The sequence below is a fragment of the Coffea eugenioides genome, chromosome 9 (assembly GCF_003713205.1).
Source record: "Coffea eugenioides isolate CCC68of chromosome 9, Ceug_1.0, whole genome shotgun sequence".
In the NCBI taxonomy this organism is placed as follows: domain Eukaryota; kingdom Viridiplantae; phylum Streptophyta; class Magnoliopsida; order Gentianales; family Rubiaceae; genus Coffea; species Coffea eugenioides.
Window position 1 is genome coordinate 36611116 of NC_040043.1, and position 15426 is coordinate 36626541.

Below are 15426 nucleotides of genomic sequence, written 5' to 3' on the forward strand. Positions count from 1 at the left end.
TAATTTAGTCCAAGGGCAATATAGTCCTTCTATTATAATGTTAGTATGGCAAATTAGTCAAAAAATTTAAATTAATTAATAAGGATAAATTAGTTAAAATTTTTAAAATAATGAATAGGTGCAAATTAATCAAAATTTTTAATATAATTAGTAAGGAGTCCATTTATTATCATATTATTATGTGAGAATATGATTATATAGTAGTCAGTATGAATTTGAATCTTTCATGAGGCAAATTAGTCCAAATATTGTTATGTTGGTGGTAGAGGCAAATTAATAAAAAAAACTTTAAAATTAATTAGCAAGAGCAAATTAATCCATTCATATTATATTATTCATGTGACAGTAGAGCTATATAATTATAAGAGTATAAATTTATATTTTTTGTAACTATAAATTATTCTAAAATTTTATTATCCTATCTGTTAATCATCCCAAAATGACTAATACCACCTCCCCTATGGGATTATTTTATTCCGTGAATAGGAAATTAATTTAGTTATGTAGAATGTATCATCTCATGTATAAAATGCAATCAAACATGGAATGACATAAGGTGATTAATCTAATCATGTATCATCCCATGAACCAAACAAACCCTAAAAGAATTGCATTTGGTCAATGTATCTTTTAAGGAAACATCGAATGTGTTTTTTTATCCTTGGAGAGGAGATTTGAAAACGCCATCTTTTCAAACTTGATTTTAAATAGTCTCACCTTTTTGGTAATTTAGTCTATAAGATAATGTCACTAACAAATCTTGGTGGAACTCAGACGCTCCACAGACAATTAAGATCAAGAAAGTACGAATTTGATCAGAAGCTGCTACACAAGTGTGGCATGGTTCTCTTTTATCCAAGATCTAGTGGATCAACTAGTCATAAACGAAGAAAATGATAACCACCATCCCAACAAATGACATCCGTAAACACCCACTTGTTTACATTATTTTGAATCCAAAATCACAACAATACAGGGAAAAAAAAAAAAAGAGGATTCATCAAGACCCAGCTTAAAGCTCGTATGAATATCAACCAAGTGACTGTGAATCCCCTATTCTCTTTTTTTTTTTTTTTCCGAAACGATAGAAATTTTCTCGTAATAAGGAAGTAAAATTACATTGTATGAGCGAGGGCTCAAATTTGACTTTACAAAAGTGGACTAGGCCACTGATGAGCTTCAGGTTCCTCATCAAAGAAGAAGTATGGCTAATCTACTCAGTTTAGCACTGAGTCTATCCCCATCACCAGGTAATCTATCAAATGACCATTTCCTAAACATTGAGCAAAGATCTTTTATATCCTCCAGGTGAGTTGCCAGTTTTAAGTTACTAAAAGCTTGATACCGTATGATATTTAGAACCTGAATGCATGGTGTTCGGATCTTGATATGCTGCCATCCTTTCTCCTTTAGCTTATAAAGTGCCAGTTTGATGGCCAAAAGATTGTCCTGCACTGCTGATCCAGTGCTTCTCTCATTCAGTATCCAAGCTTCGCATTTTTGGTTCCAATTGTTTTGTGCTGCAACTCCAATTCCCATATTTTGGCCTTCCACATGTGGACCCACTTCCACGCTAATGTTCAGCAAGTAATCATCCTCCCCCATCCGTTCCTCCTCATCTTGTACTGTTTCTGTTTCGGACATGCTCAGCTGATGTTGTATTTGTTGTGATTGGTGATACTCCTCCCAATCCTTAATTGCTTTCCTAATGACTTTGGTGAATCCCCTATTCGACTCTCACAAAACTCTCCTTTTGTATAAACTTAAAGAGCGCTCCCCCCCCCCCCTCCCACACACAAAACAAAATGAAAAAAAAGGCAGACAGAAATGGAAGTCATCCAAAAATTCCATTACCAATTACAAGCTGTTGCTGGAGAATACACATCTAAACCTACATGCCTACATTTTTCAGACCAATAATTGCTACACAAGATTTATCAAGGGCAAAAAATAGAAAAATATATAAAGAATATGGCACGTTATAGTCCAGAATTTTACAAAGATTTTGTTCCTATATTTGTTTATCCTCCGCCAATCAGTTGTGGGGTAAATGGAACATCTGTTCGGAGTCTTCAATGGAGCAATTGTATGCGCTGTTCCACAAAATTGTTGGAAATACAAAAAGCTTTATAAGCTACCTTTGTAGCAAAACCTTCCATCTCCTAGAAATTTACCCCATACGTTTCATCTGTATGTGCAAATGTGGAAAGAACTTTCTAACAGTTTCAGACCTGTTAAAACAAGTTGCAGAAAGTATAAGCACAAGTAACTTAGCTTAAAAAGCATGAAGAACAGAAATCTTGATTCCATAAAGGTCCATGGCCAGGTTTTATATTTTAAAAAAAAAATGCCTTTACACGTGCCATATGCTAGTCGCATACTTGCATAGCATCACTAAGTACAGTGAGACACAGACCAATGCAGAAACATCATAGACAAATATGTCCTATATGAACTCCAAAATGTCAAAAGTTAAGTGAGTCATAGATCAATGAAGATAAATTAACACAATAACAGCAAGCATGGATAAGCATACTTCGCAGCCAGTAGGTAAAGACATACTTTACAGAGACGATTGACCCTGAATTTGATAAAAACTCTCTCTCTCTCTCTCTCTCTCTCTCTCTCTCTCTCTCTCTCTCTCTTGTGTGGAGGTGTGTGTCTGCAGCATCTTTTAAAGCAGGAAACAGACTTACAATTAATGAGGAATCTGAAGAAGAATGAAAGAAATGATGTATAGACACACAGAAATTGCAGCTCCAGCAACCAAGTTGTAAAACAGCTTCTGGTTGTCTCTTGTGGGAACAAAAACTCCCTTCAGAGTATTCGTTAGTTCAAAAATCCTACAGGATATCTGAGATGCCAAGTACAATTAAGCCAAAAAAAAAAAAAAAAACAGTTTAGATTATTCAGAAAATTCAAGTACTTCAATTGTTTATATGACAGAAAAAGAAGATATCTGCTCACCAGGACATAAATTGCAGATGTGAGCATGAAATTGAGCATAGGGTAATCTGGAATAAATGACAGTAGCCACTTAGGCTGTCCATTAGGCATATTTGACCTGCAGACAAAAGAAAGAAACGAGATATAAACAGGAAGTTGACATAATGTAACGGTAGAAATCGCATATCAGCAGCAAAACTAAGAAAATCTATTTTTTTAAATTTTTGCCAAAGAAACTCAAATACTTATCTCTGCACAATGCATATAAGAAACATTTTTCTTGGCATTTGACATCCTTCTGATGCAGCCCAATTGTGAAAGAATTCATAAAAGAAAAAGACATCATGCAGACAGGGCTAATACATAGAAAAATAAAACTGAATAGAATTCAACCAAGTTTTATAAAATTCTCATAAACTTTTATTGCTCAACACCTTGAACAAATTAAATTTACTAGGACTCAACTCCACTTGGACCCAAAGGTGACTCCATGAGTATTTAAATGAGTTTCACCACAAAAAATGTGTTTGACCCATATATACAAGACAGAATAAGAGAAAGGCAAGAAAAGCAATTCTTACAAATTATCTGCACAGCTTTTAAACAAGCACTTCTCAACTTTCACCCATCTCTACAGAAATGTTTCAGCAAAAACGGTAACTCTTCGTTGAACAGAGAATTCTATGTGTCCTCCAATTTAATTCATGCAATCCCATTTAGTGCCTCCACACACACACAAACACACACACATGTGTGTTGTGGGTGTGTGTGTGTGTGACAACTATTTTCTTTCAACTATACTGTATATCATGCAGATGCAACCTTCAGGGAGATGCTAAGACTACCTTAAGTCATAAAAACACCTAGTTGAGAAATTGGCTCCATTGTATATACTGAAAAAGTTCAGCATCTCTTCGAATTAAAACCATAAATGTGTTGAATTTGAATGTCTTTTACATGCCATATTTGATCATTATTAATGACCCTTTTTGGTTATGTCATCAATTTATATTTCCAATAAAAATGATTGATTCAAACTTCTAAGCCCACGGTTTTCAAGTTTTAATTAATGCACATTACTATGATGATTTTGCTATGCCTAATTACACATATTAGCTTTTTTCTGTCATTCTTTTCGTTTTCAGATGAATTACTAGAATATAGGCTTCACAATTGGCCATTCAGTTCCACTGATAGATGTATAATATTCTTTCAAGTTCAGCAAACATAATGAGAAAGAAAAGTTAAGCATTCAGCAACAGTGTTTGTCATTTCTAGATGAAGGCAGAGGTGAGTGCTACGATATTCAATTTTTGAGTAGTATTAAGAACTTTTCAAATGAATATGTATCTTCCAATTACTTCTGACAGTCGTAATCCTCAGTTTCTTGAAAAACCAAATAAATAAATGGCCCAAACTCAATATTCTAACTGAAAAGAATTATCAGACTTTCATAACAAATGACTGGTTAATTCTCGTGTATTTCACAGAGGATGAGCACAGATCATTACTATAAGAGTAAACTGCTTGACTATAGTGTTACTTTAACACTTGTTGACACAAGTTTCAGATCCAATATTATGTCAGAAATCAGAACAAGCACCAGTTGGTTGACAAAGGGCTGAGTAGCCAATGCACGAACCAAATTGTCTCTAATATAAGTAACCTACATTCACCATTTCCTGAAATTAATGCAGTATCTGACCAAACCAAACAGCAGTTGGCTGATAAACAAAGCACGGACCAATGTTTTCTCTACTTTAAGTTACCCACATTTACCATTTCCTAAAATTGATTCAGTATCTGACAATGCAGAATTATCGGTGCTGGTTTCTTCACTCTCCTTTCTCCTTGTCCTTCTCCATATTTTTCATTTTTCTTCTATTTAATTGTTAAAAAGGATTTCTTGAGGGTATATACAAATGAAAATAAGGAACTTCTGAGCTAGTACTACAATTTTCACCAAATTTGACACATATTTCCCTTCTTTTCTTCCTAGCATTCCCAACTAAATCCTCCCCAACTAGACCAGAACTACAGCCAAAGTATGCCCGAAAAGGTACGAAACCATGATTGGTAATCTAATGGGGAAAAAAGCATAAACAAGAGTAATTACCATCAGGAAGAAGAAAAGTACATCAAAGATTATCATATATCTACATACCACGAAAAGCAACAACTCTTCAATTATATACTTATCCAGTCTATTAAATTAAATCTTACATTTGAACATTTTCTATAAATCAAAATCATTGCAAATCTCTCAAACAATTTGTCCACTTTAGAAATTTTTAATTGAGTGTATTACTTCTTTGATCAGTAAAAATTTTTGCCTATAGATGATGATGGTTTCTTAAAATGCAGTCAACATGATCGATTCTAGAAATTAGCTCTTCTAGCATGTTGATTTCTGCAATTAACTTGTTCTCATAATCCATTTCCATTACAGCAGAAGAGAAAGAAGCATCCAAAATGTTTGACTAGTTTAACTAATTTGACTAGAAATATGAAGATTAACCTGAAAACCGGTAATGGATAATATAAAGAACACATTATGCATGAAAAAGGAAAACTGTTGGACCCGTCCCCTATTTTTTCACATAAAAAATGACAGTAGAATGAGCCAATAAAAATATTCATTCATAAGAAATTTTGTCAGTTGCTGCATACATATAGGTGACATGTATCTTCCTGTACAAATTGATGCAAAACAATTAAAGACCCGTACCTCAGCCATATGTGGAACTGTGAGATGTAAGTTTCTAGAGTAATTTTGCCAAGCCACCTAGTATAAAAGCAATGGAACGATCAGAGAAGCCTAAAAGTAAATGCTTGGCCTCATTTAAAACCTAACAATTTGATAACTTGCAGAAATACACGAGCGCACCTGCATAACCAGAGAAAGAGAGAGAGAGAGAGAATGACTTACGCAAATAGAGTCAATGAGAAATTTCGAAGCTCCTGGGTAAAGTTCCGCAAACAGATGTAAACACTAGCAAGAAAAGAAAGAGATGTCAGTAATAAACTGAGACAAAATTGCATAGTAAAGCTCAACTATAGTAAGAACAGTAAAACACACGTTATGGGAATCCACGATGTGTATGGATGGAGCTTGTTGTAAGCAACCTTGTCCAGCTTGTAAATATATTCATACCACAAGTACCCAACCTTGAAAGATAGTTCAAATGTTAAATGTTAATTCAGGGTAACAAATTAAGAACATGTAATAGCCTCAAAAAAAGGGAATTAAAATTCCAATAATTGGTGGTAGAACCAGCGCCCCCCCCCCCCCCCCAAAAAAAAAGGCAACTTACAACTACTGAAGCTGTAACAATGAATGTCTTGATAGTTCGTCTACGCTTGGGTTCAGACTCCTCCAATTTCTCCATCAACTTTTCAACCTATGACAACATAAGGTACCACACTGTAATTGCTCCAAACTGAAAAGCATAAGCTTGCTCCAGACGTACAATATACATTGGACATTACATTGGGATGAAAGTAGGCATATATCATTCCAATAATCCATATATAGCGATCAAGTCCAGATCTGAAATGCCATTCATGAAGTCGAGGAAGATCAGGCTTTGCAGGATCAGTGTACTCTGCCAGGGAGCACAAGAATTTTCAGGTTCTCAACTCCCAATGTACTATAAAAATGCAGCTGATGTCTCAATTTTTTTTTTTTTGAACTGTCAATTAACACTATTCATGCTGCTACCACTAACTATCAATTATGCAACTGTCATTCTTTCAAATACTACTACTACTGATGTCATTCTTCTTCTTTCTGCTTTCAGTTATAACTTTTGCTGTGAGAATAGAACAGTCAACTACATTTTGCAGTCTGACATGGCAAGATCTCTGCTCATGCATTTGTCAAACAAACAGACAAGTCTCCCAGCCTTTACAAACAGGATTACAACATTCCCAGATTACACAATCAAAACCCAGATTTTAAGGAACGACATGCAAAAAAATGTTTCCTGTAGCTAAATCTGTCTGTTACGCAACTGGCAGTTTCCCAAATTAACAAGCAAAAGACAATGTACCCCTAAATTCTCCTCTCCACATTTCCTCAGGGTACAGTGTACTTATAAAACTAGTATGCAGTAAAACTCCCCACAGGAATGTATAAAAATCATTTATAAGTGATCCCAAATTTCTCAGACCAAACAAATTGGAAGCTAAAAGGTTCAGCATTCTCTTATGTCTATCTACCATGTACGTAACAAATTATCCAAGTGCACTCAAGCATAAGAATGCAGAGAAACAAAAAATAGCAGATAAATGCTGGAAGAGTTACCAACCTAGTAGAAAAGTGAAAGGACTCCATATGAGGTCAAAAACTCCAGGAATTTCCCATATCACAATTACCACAAGAAAGCACATAAAGATTTTCAAAGCCATAACTGATCTTATCTCGTTATAGTTATGGCCAATACCCAGGGCACCATACACCATCAGAGTGAAAAGCGTGTGCATGGGGCAAATATAGTACAGCGTGTAGTCATTGTTAAGGATGATGCAACATAATGCCACAAAAAAGTTTAGCCTCCACATCATCTGCATAAAGGAGATAAAAAAAATCATATATTTAAAGATAAAAGGGAATGCAATAAGATACACACTCATAGCTACTTTAGTAGTATGATACATGAAAACAAGAAACGTTAGTGTAGGAGGTTAGTTACCTGAGCAAACCGAGCCAGACTAAAATCCTTCTTGATGTAATAATAGGAAAAGTTACCAAAACCAGTCATCCAGACGTATGCAGCAATAAAAATACGAATAGCATTATATATCTCAACTGCCGCAAAATAGTGATACATTAAGAATAGGACCTGGTTAGAACATGAAGAAACACAATTAGTCAAAACAGTATGGATGATGCATAGAATGCTAACTATTAAAAAAAACCAAAGTTGTATGCGGCTGAGAAACTGCAAAGAGACCACTAAGCTAACAGGAGTGAGCAGAGATTTCGCACAAGTAGATTAACTAAAAGGACCTAAGGGGAGTAATGGAAGAGAGAGAGAGAGAGAGAGGTTCAGGAACATTCTTTGCATACAATCCAGAACAGCATTGCATGTACACAGAGCGGAAGTACTTGCCTGCATCCATCCTTTCCACTCCTCTGTCTGATGGCGATTTAGGTAAAGCAAGGTTTTCCCAGAGAATGCTGACTTGTCATGATGCTTTTTCAGAGAAGTCATTGCTGAAGCTATGATAAGAAGAATGTAAAGAAAGAGGAAAAGATCCCGATTGTAGCTCTGTTCATAGAAAACAACCAACAAACAAAGAAAACTGATTATGATGCATGCACTAATAAACATGTGCTCAAACCTCGCGTGTCCAAAGAAAAACCGTCACACCAATAAACTAGATCTCCTTGAGCAAATAACAACCATATTTCGATTCTACCAGACAAATATTGATACAAATAAAAGTTCCCAGTGAGAAAGCCTCAAAATTCACAAAACTTGCACAGTTTGATTAAAAAATGGCAAAATGGACTTGAATGCCAATTCAAAACCAAAATTTCATAAATAAGGCCACAATAGGATGTCCTGGGTCTTTAAGATCAAATCATGGGATCACAAGATCATGCAATATTTAGATACAGCTTCTTTCAATCATTTAGGTGTAAGAAATTCATAAGGATTTGCCTAAGACATGTTTAACATAGCCAACAAGTTTAGTTTTCACACCAAGCTCGTAGCCTGCAGTGGTGGATAAGACATGCCAAATGAAGCTTACAACTCTCTCGAGAAGGATATGCACAAAACCCTCCTAAATTTAGTCCAGTTGCACTTTAACCAGCCACCTCCCCCACCCACCCCCTCAACACCCCCCTCCCCTCCAAAAAAAAAAAACTATTCTTGATACGAATTTAACCCTGCTTGAGTTTTTTGGAAGAAGTGCCCCTACCAAACGAAAATTTTTCCTATTTATTCTGCCTTTTTTTTTCCATTTTTTTCTTTGTTCTTTTTACACTTTAATTCTTTTTCTCCCTTTTCTCATCTAAGTAGCTGTACTTCATTCCCTTTACTATTACTTTTTGTACATTTAGAATTAATATTCATCTAATTTTATTTATTCTTTTAGTTTATTCTACTTTGTTCAGTTATTTTTGCTAGTGACATTAATCGCAATATCTATATCATAACAAAACATATGGTACCTATTAGAAAGCCTATTCCATATAGCAGTTTGATATATTAAACCAAAAGCAAAGTAGAGCTTAAAAATTAACAAATTAATTAATCATAATATAATGTTTCATCAACTATTTTTCTTTGTTAAATAGTAGAGTATCAAAAGTAAATAAAAATGGCGTTTAGACTCTTTGCTTACTTTCTTTTGCTATAAAAAACTGATGGTGTAAGTCCCCGTCTGCTTATATTTGCTTAAATACTTCAATTTCAAAATTAAATATGCTTAGCAAAGCAATAAATATAAGTACTTTGTTATGCTATGAGTTTATATGTGTTAGTAGTTCCCAAAAAAAAAAATTACAACAAAAATAACATAAGATAAAGTAAAATCTAGAAATTTAATCATAAGTATGCAAACAATAATAGGAAAGGAATCACGCAGCTGGTAGCATGAGAGAAAGGAGAATAAGCAAAAGTATGTATTAAAAAAAAGGAAGAAGGAGAAAAGAGAAAAACAATATAATTTAGATTACATAATCATGATATAAAATTGCAACGGCAGTTTTGTCCAACAATATTAAGCAAGGGTAGCATCTATTAAAAAAAAAAATTTTTTGTTTCGGTTGTTGGTGGGGGGGGGGGTGTTTGGTGCTAGTGCATTCAGCCCTTTTGCGATATGCACATCATAACATCCTTGAATTAGTAACAATTATAAAACAGTCTCTAGTACTAATTTTGGTTCACTTAAGAAACTATGATCGACTGTACAAGAATTGGCAGCTGAAAACTCGGATACATATATATCAGTCAAATAGCTTGCTAGATGAAAAGGAACACAATAATTTCAGAAACAAGAAAAAGTGCAGAAGGATTTCCACTCCGAAGGGTGATAGAAAGAAGGAAAGAAAGGTTTAAAAGTAAAATAAAACTTGAAAGAAGAGAAGATGCAAGGGGTTGCTGGTAGAACTGCGATACCAAAAACAAGAAATATCAAGAGGATAGAGCTTGAAGAAATTATAGCATAGTTTCAAATGCCACATGTCTCCAATACTTCATCACTTATTCACCTTGAATTGAGGATGGAAATATATGATTTTGGAAAGTTTAACCATAGCCTCACATTCATAGCAATCACCGACAACAGATCTACAGAGCATTGCTCTCGTAGTCAAAGAGAAAAGGAATTAGTTAGGAAAGAACTTTATGAGATCTTTTCCATAACCACTAGGCAATTCAATTAGCATAACATACCTAGCATTGCCTTTCCTGAGTAAGTGAACAAAGACAAGAAGAGTTCAATTTTCCCAAGCTAAATCCTCTAAGACATAGAGAACAAATTGAATTACCACTTTCTCGCTAACCAAACATGTGAATTGCAACATAACTACTGAAAAGATGCAGTAGATTCTTATAAAATATGAGCAAACAGAAGATAGCAAACCATTAAGCAAATTAATCATCAGTTTTGACCATTTAAAACAAATTTAAAATCTAAAAGTCAGTAAAGACTGTTTTGGATATAACTTCTTTAAAATCCAAGAACAGATACACCTCTGACTGGCATCCTGCAAAACCACACAAGTGCTGAAAAGAGGAATACTGTAATCTAGTGGTCCTAAAACAACAAATTTCAACAAAACACCTTGTCTTAAATTCCGATGCTCTAAAATATAACTCACATAAGGTGAAAGTTCTGAGGAGATAAACAGGAATGTACCAGAAACTTTAACAGTGAGATGCCAGATATTTATAGAATCCTTAGATAGTTGCTTGCACATACACAGAAGACATACAAAAGGAAACACCAAAACTTCAGTTGAATCATATTTTCTCTTCTAAGTTTACATATGAGCATCCCATTTTCCATAGTATATAAGGGTTTGTAAGGATTTATTTTGGACTGAAAGTTCCTGAAATATTTAAACCTCCAAACATTGAGGACAGGCATACATTGAAATCAACCAAAAGTTTACTTAGCAAACAATTAAAATGACCATCTGGGACCACCATACAGCAATGACAATAAAACTTAATGATGACTACACAGAGAAATGAAAAGATATAAAGCACCTTCGTAGAATCTGCAAACAAATTTGTCCGGTCACACATGTAGAAATATATCAAAATTCCCCCCATTTCGGACCTAAATCAAATTGTAACATCATCTGTGAGACAATTAAGTCAAAGTCATACACGTCACAAAAAATTGCAAAATATAACCAAATTGATTACATTGCTCTAAGGGTTGCTCGATTATCTAGCAAAAACGAGTCCTCCATTGTTAGGAACCTAGAAAATTAAGTACTCAGTCAGATGGTTCAAAGATTATGAAATTAAAAATGCTCCAAAGGGATATAAAAATCATAAGAAATTGACCTAATTAAGTTCATTTTAATGGATGAACTGGACAACTTCACAGATGGTGATTTAGTGAGACCTCCTTCCAGCAAGACAGCTCGATCATCTTCCTTGATCGTTTGACTTTCCATTTCCACTAGATTATTGTCTGAATGCCTGCCAACCAAAAAGTCAAAAATTCAACATATGAAAGCATGAAACTGAAATTTTACTATATTTTGCTTTGATTGGATACATAGAATAGCAGTTTTGGTAATTATAAATAGACAAAAGGTTCAGTTTCCCAATGATCGTGATGGCACAAAAAGGTAATGCCCATTGCCAAAGACACAAACATGACTGCCACATATCCCAAATGTTAATCACGTACACTTAGTTTGAGGTAAGCAACTTTTTTCTTTTTTCTTTGTTATTCTGTTTTATAGAGTTCTGAAGAATAGTACAATAAGAAAAGTAAATCAATGGCCTGGACTCTAAATGATTACTACTTTCTTCGATTTCAAATGTGAATGGTAGAAACCAGCCTGAAATAAGAGTGGATTCAGAGACAGTATTAACACTGGGGCTACTAAATTACAAGTTGAACTTGCTCCTTTTATGCAATTCTGCAAAAGTAGAAAAGGAAGCCAAAAAATTTCAAAGCTGGTTCCTTAGCTGTAGACATAGCAATAAAGGGCAAGGATTTCCATGTACTGGAAGAACGCAATATAACTGCTATAAAATGCATGGTTCTGGAAACATTTTACAATCTTACAACTTGTAAATAAAATTCAAGTTGATGAAACGACCTTAAGAACTAGCTTCTACAATCTCTATAATGTAATGGGTGAAAGTTCAGCTACCCAGCATCATATTGTAGAAGACTATAAAGATTCATATCTAAAAGTATTAAAGGATAATTCAGGCCAAGACATAAATTTACTTTCGTTCTCCTGTATTCCCCCACTTTCGCATTCAATAGCATATGATAAAGTTGCATAATACGTACTCCCGCCTTCCCATTGTCAATTTCATATTTCCATTTTGTCAATGTCCCAAAGTAATGGTCATGTTTTAAAAGTCAAGACAAATATTACTAAGCTGCTCATTTTGCCATTCAGACAGCAAAAATACCAAGGCACTCCAAACAACTTGAATTAAAGGGATGTGTAGCAAATTCATCCAAAGCCACCACATACAGACACAATGATTACTTGTCTCCATAAACAATTTGCATTCCCAAAAACCGACTGTAATTTATGGGGGTTATAAATACATATCATGTCATGTCCGACAACCTCTGAAAGAAAATAGTCTTATAATCACCAACTTTATTTCATTGGTAGTAAATGAAATTTCATTAGTAATAAATGAAACTTATAAGTTTTTTGCCATAGATTTCTGCATACGTAGTTAAATCTTTAGAGAAAAAATGATGCATGAAGATATTTACACTCCCAGTGATATGAAATAACAATGCATGAAAAGAAAGTCGGGACTTGGGCATCACAAACATGGATAATAAAGAGAGAAAAGAAAGGCAAAAAAAGCTAATATTTCAACAAAAAAAAAACTAGTCTGAATGTGTAAAAATCGTAACTTTATTTGGCAGGTGTCTATTTATTTGACAAGTGCCCTTTGTTTTCTCTTTCACGAATCATTATCTAGTCCAACTATATGTTATTTTCTATTTGGTTGTTTCTCAGACTTAGCACAGCTATCAATGTTGATCAAGTGTAGCTTACACTTTAGAGGGTGATGATGACTTCTTATACTCTAAACGCTCGGCATATATCCATGCTACGATGACAGGAATAACTCCAAGAAGAAATGACACCTGAACCATGAGGAACAACCTTGTTAAATGTGTAGAGCAAACAACATAAAGAAAAATGCTACCAACAGGCTAAAAGAGGTAAAAAGAAATATAAGTACAAGTAAAACATTTACCAGGCAGCCTATGCAGCTGTAAGAAATGACCTACCAAACTTAAGACCAAAGTGTATTCATATCTACCCAGCATGGTAAGAACAGTGTGTCCGAAAACAAGAATACAGTGTTCCTTGCAAAATGACCACATAATACAATAGATAACCTGTTACTCTGATTTGTTTTGAAGGTAAAATGTGCCAACAACACCGCCGAAAACCTCACTTTTTTCCTAAAAAGTATGTCTCTAATATTTGTCACAAATCAAAATGGCCAGTATAATTAGTTAGCGCCGAGCTACTTTTTGCTGACAACACACCAATCAGTCACTTTTACACACTAAAATTAAGTAAAATGCCCTCTATTTCTTGCAACCAGTTGTTAAAAACAAGATCAAATAGTTTCTAAACAATAAAATCTTTTCTAGATTATATTCCTAAAAAAGAAATTAAATCTATTTCATTTCCAATTGCTTCAGAGCTTACATAATCCTTCGTACACAAGTTCATACTTCCAACTTCATCCCTCTTAAACCCACAATCGTCATTCTCCTTAATCGTTCATCATTTCTTATCTGATCATCCACTTCGTTATGTTCTACGTATGAATTCCACACCTTCATCTTCTTTTTACTAACAAAAATGCCAACCACTTCCAAATCCTTACCAATACTTATCAACACTAAAATCAACAGCCAATCATTCAATACAATTCCACTCCATCAGTTCGAGTTCGAGCTCATGTTCAAGTTTCATCCAAGTTAAATCTCAAAATACTTCAGCAAAACTAACTAATTCAACTAAAACCAAGCTCTATATACCAAAAATTTAAATAAATAAACGCATGCAAATGTACATATGCATCTACAGGCGCATGTAAATTTCAATGAGGAAGCCAAATTTACAAAAATTTCAAATCTCAATAACGAATCAAATTCACCGGCGGCAAAATAAATAAAACTGGAAACTAACCTCTCCAGGCGTCACAGGACCAGCAGCCACCGCCATTTTTCACAAATCTGGAGAAAAAGAGAATTTCCAGAAATTTACAGAAATGCAACAACAGGCGCCGTTGAAGCAAAGCCCTTTAAGAAAAGTTGAATCGAAGTAGCATTTGATTCAGGAAAATGTTGTTGTCGGATCCAGGAGTATTTATGAAGATGAGGACAAAGATGGAATATACAAGAAAGTTAAGGGAGAGAAAAGGGAAATAATAATATATTTGAAGGAAGGAGAGATCTGAAGCAAGCAAGGAGTGGAGAGACTAGTATGTTGTCGACGTCGTCGTTTGCTTCAAGATTTGGGGAAATAAAATAAAGAATCGAACAGATGTCGGAGGAGACGTCAGCGTCGTCGTTTTGCTTTGTCACGGTCAAGGAAGTGGAGGCCAACCGTTCGAAGCATGGCGTAATGGTGGGGTTCGAAGGTAGTTGTGGGGTTCGGTGTGTTGGCCAGTTGGCCTTAAACGCGGATTCTGAATCAAAATTCATTCGTGATTTCTTTGATTAGTTGCTCCATTCTTTTCATTTTCGTTAGCAACATGGGAAGGCTGTTTCTGCTACACTAGCTGGTACCAACTCGTATTTCATCCAAGGATGGTTGCCAACTCATGGACCGTAGACACTCGCTAATACGTCTAGACTATTATAAATATCCTTGCTACGCACGTCGACGATATTATTGAAAGGAATTAAATGGGAAGGTGAAAAAAAAAGTAAGAAATTTGTAACAAAATAATTAAAATCTAATATTTGTTTAGCAATAGTTCAAACTATGATAAAATATGTACATTATTTATGAACTACCTTTTTATGGAAGTTAAATCCTAAAATAAAAATAGGAATGTATAATAGAAAATAAATGATATATGGATAGAAATAAATGTAATAGCATGCTTATTTTGATTTGGAAATGAAATACTTACAAACATTATGTATTTAATTTGATAATTTTGTACGAAAGTACGAACATTCTTCACACTAATCAACCTTAGCACGAAAGCCAACATTGATAGATTAATTAACTCTATTGAATTTTGGGGAGTTCATACTACAAAT

The 15426-nt window shown here is 34.5% G+C and overlaps 1 protein-coding gene across 1 annotated transcript; it reads right to left on the reverse strand.

Moving 5' to 3' along the window:
* Window positions 1-1824: 1824 nt before the first annotated feature.
* LOC113783646 (protein REDUCED WALL ACETYLATION 3-like) lies at window positions 1825-14601 on the reverse strand. Its single transcript, XM_027329840.1, has 16 exons — window positions 14342-14601; window positions 13187-13278; window positions 11481-11618; window positions 11337-11393; window positions 11175-11247; window positions 8061-8219; window positions 7641-7790; window positions 7257-7512; window positions 6436-6551; window positions 6261-6347; window positions 6026-6114; window positions 5876-5938; window positions 5675-5731; window positions 2968-3064; window positions 2697-2854; window positions 1825-2231 (listed from the first exon to the last, which is right to left on the reverse strand). The coding sequence occupies exons 1-15, from the start codon at window positions 14375-14377 to the stop codon at window positions 2699-2701; spliced, it is 1626 nt and encodes a 541-aa protein (XP_027185641.1). The 5' UTR covers window positions 14378-14601; the 3' UTR covers window positions 1825-2231; window positions 2697-2698.
* Window positions 14602-15426: the final 825 nt, after the last annotated feature.

Bases quoted from the DNA above. Each gene is read 5' to 3' on its own strand.
- LOC113783646 (XM_027329840.1), bottom strand. From the start codon at position 14,377: ATGGCGGTGGCTGCTGGTCCTGTGACGCCTGGAGAG. The intron at 13,279-14,341 runs GTTAGTTTCCAG...CTCATGGTTCAG, and splicing joins GTCCTGTGACGCCTGGAGAG to GTGTCATTTCTTCTTGGAGT. The intron at 11,394-11,480 runs GTCAATTTCTTA...TTAATTTTCTAG, and splicing joins ATTAAAATGAACTTAATTAG to GTTCCTAACAATGGAGGACT.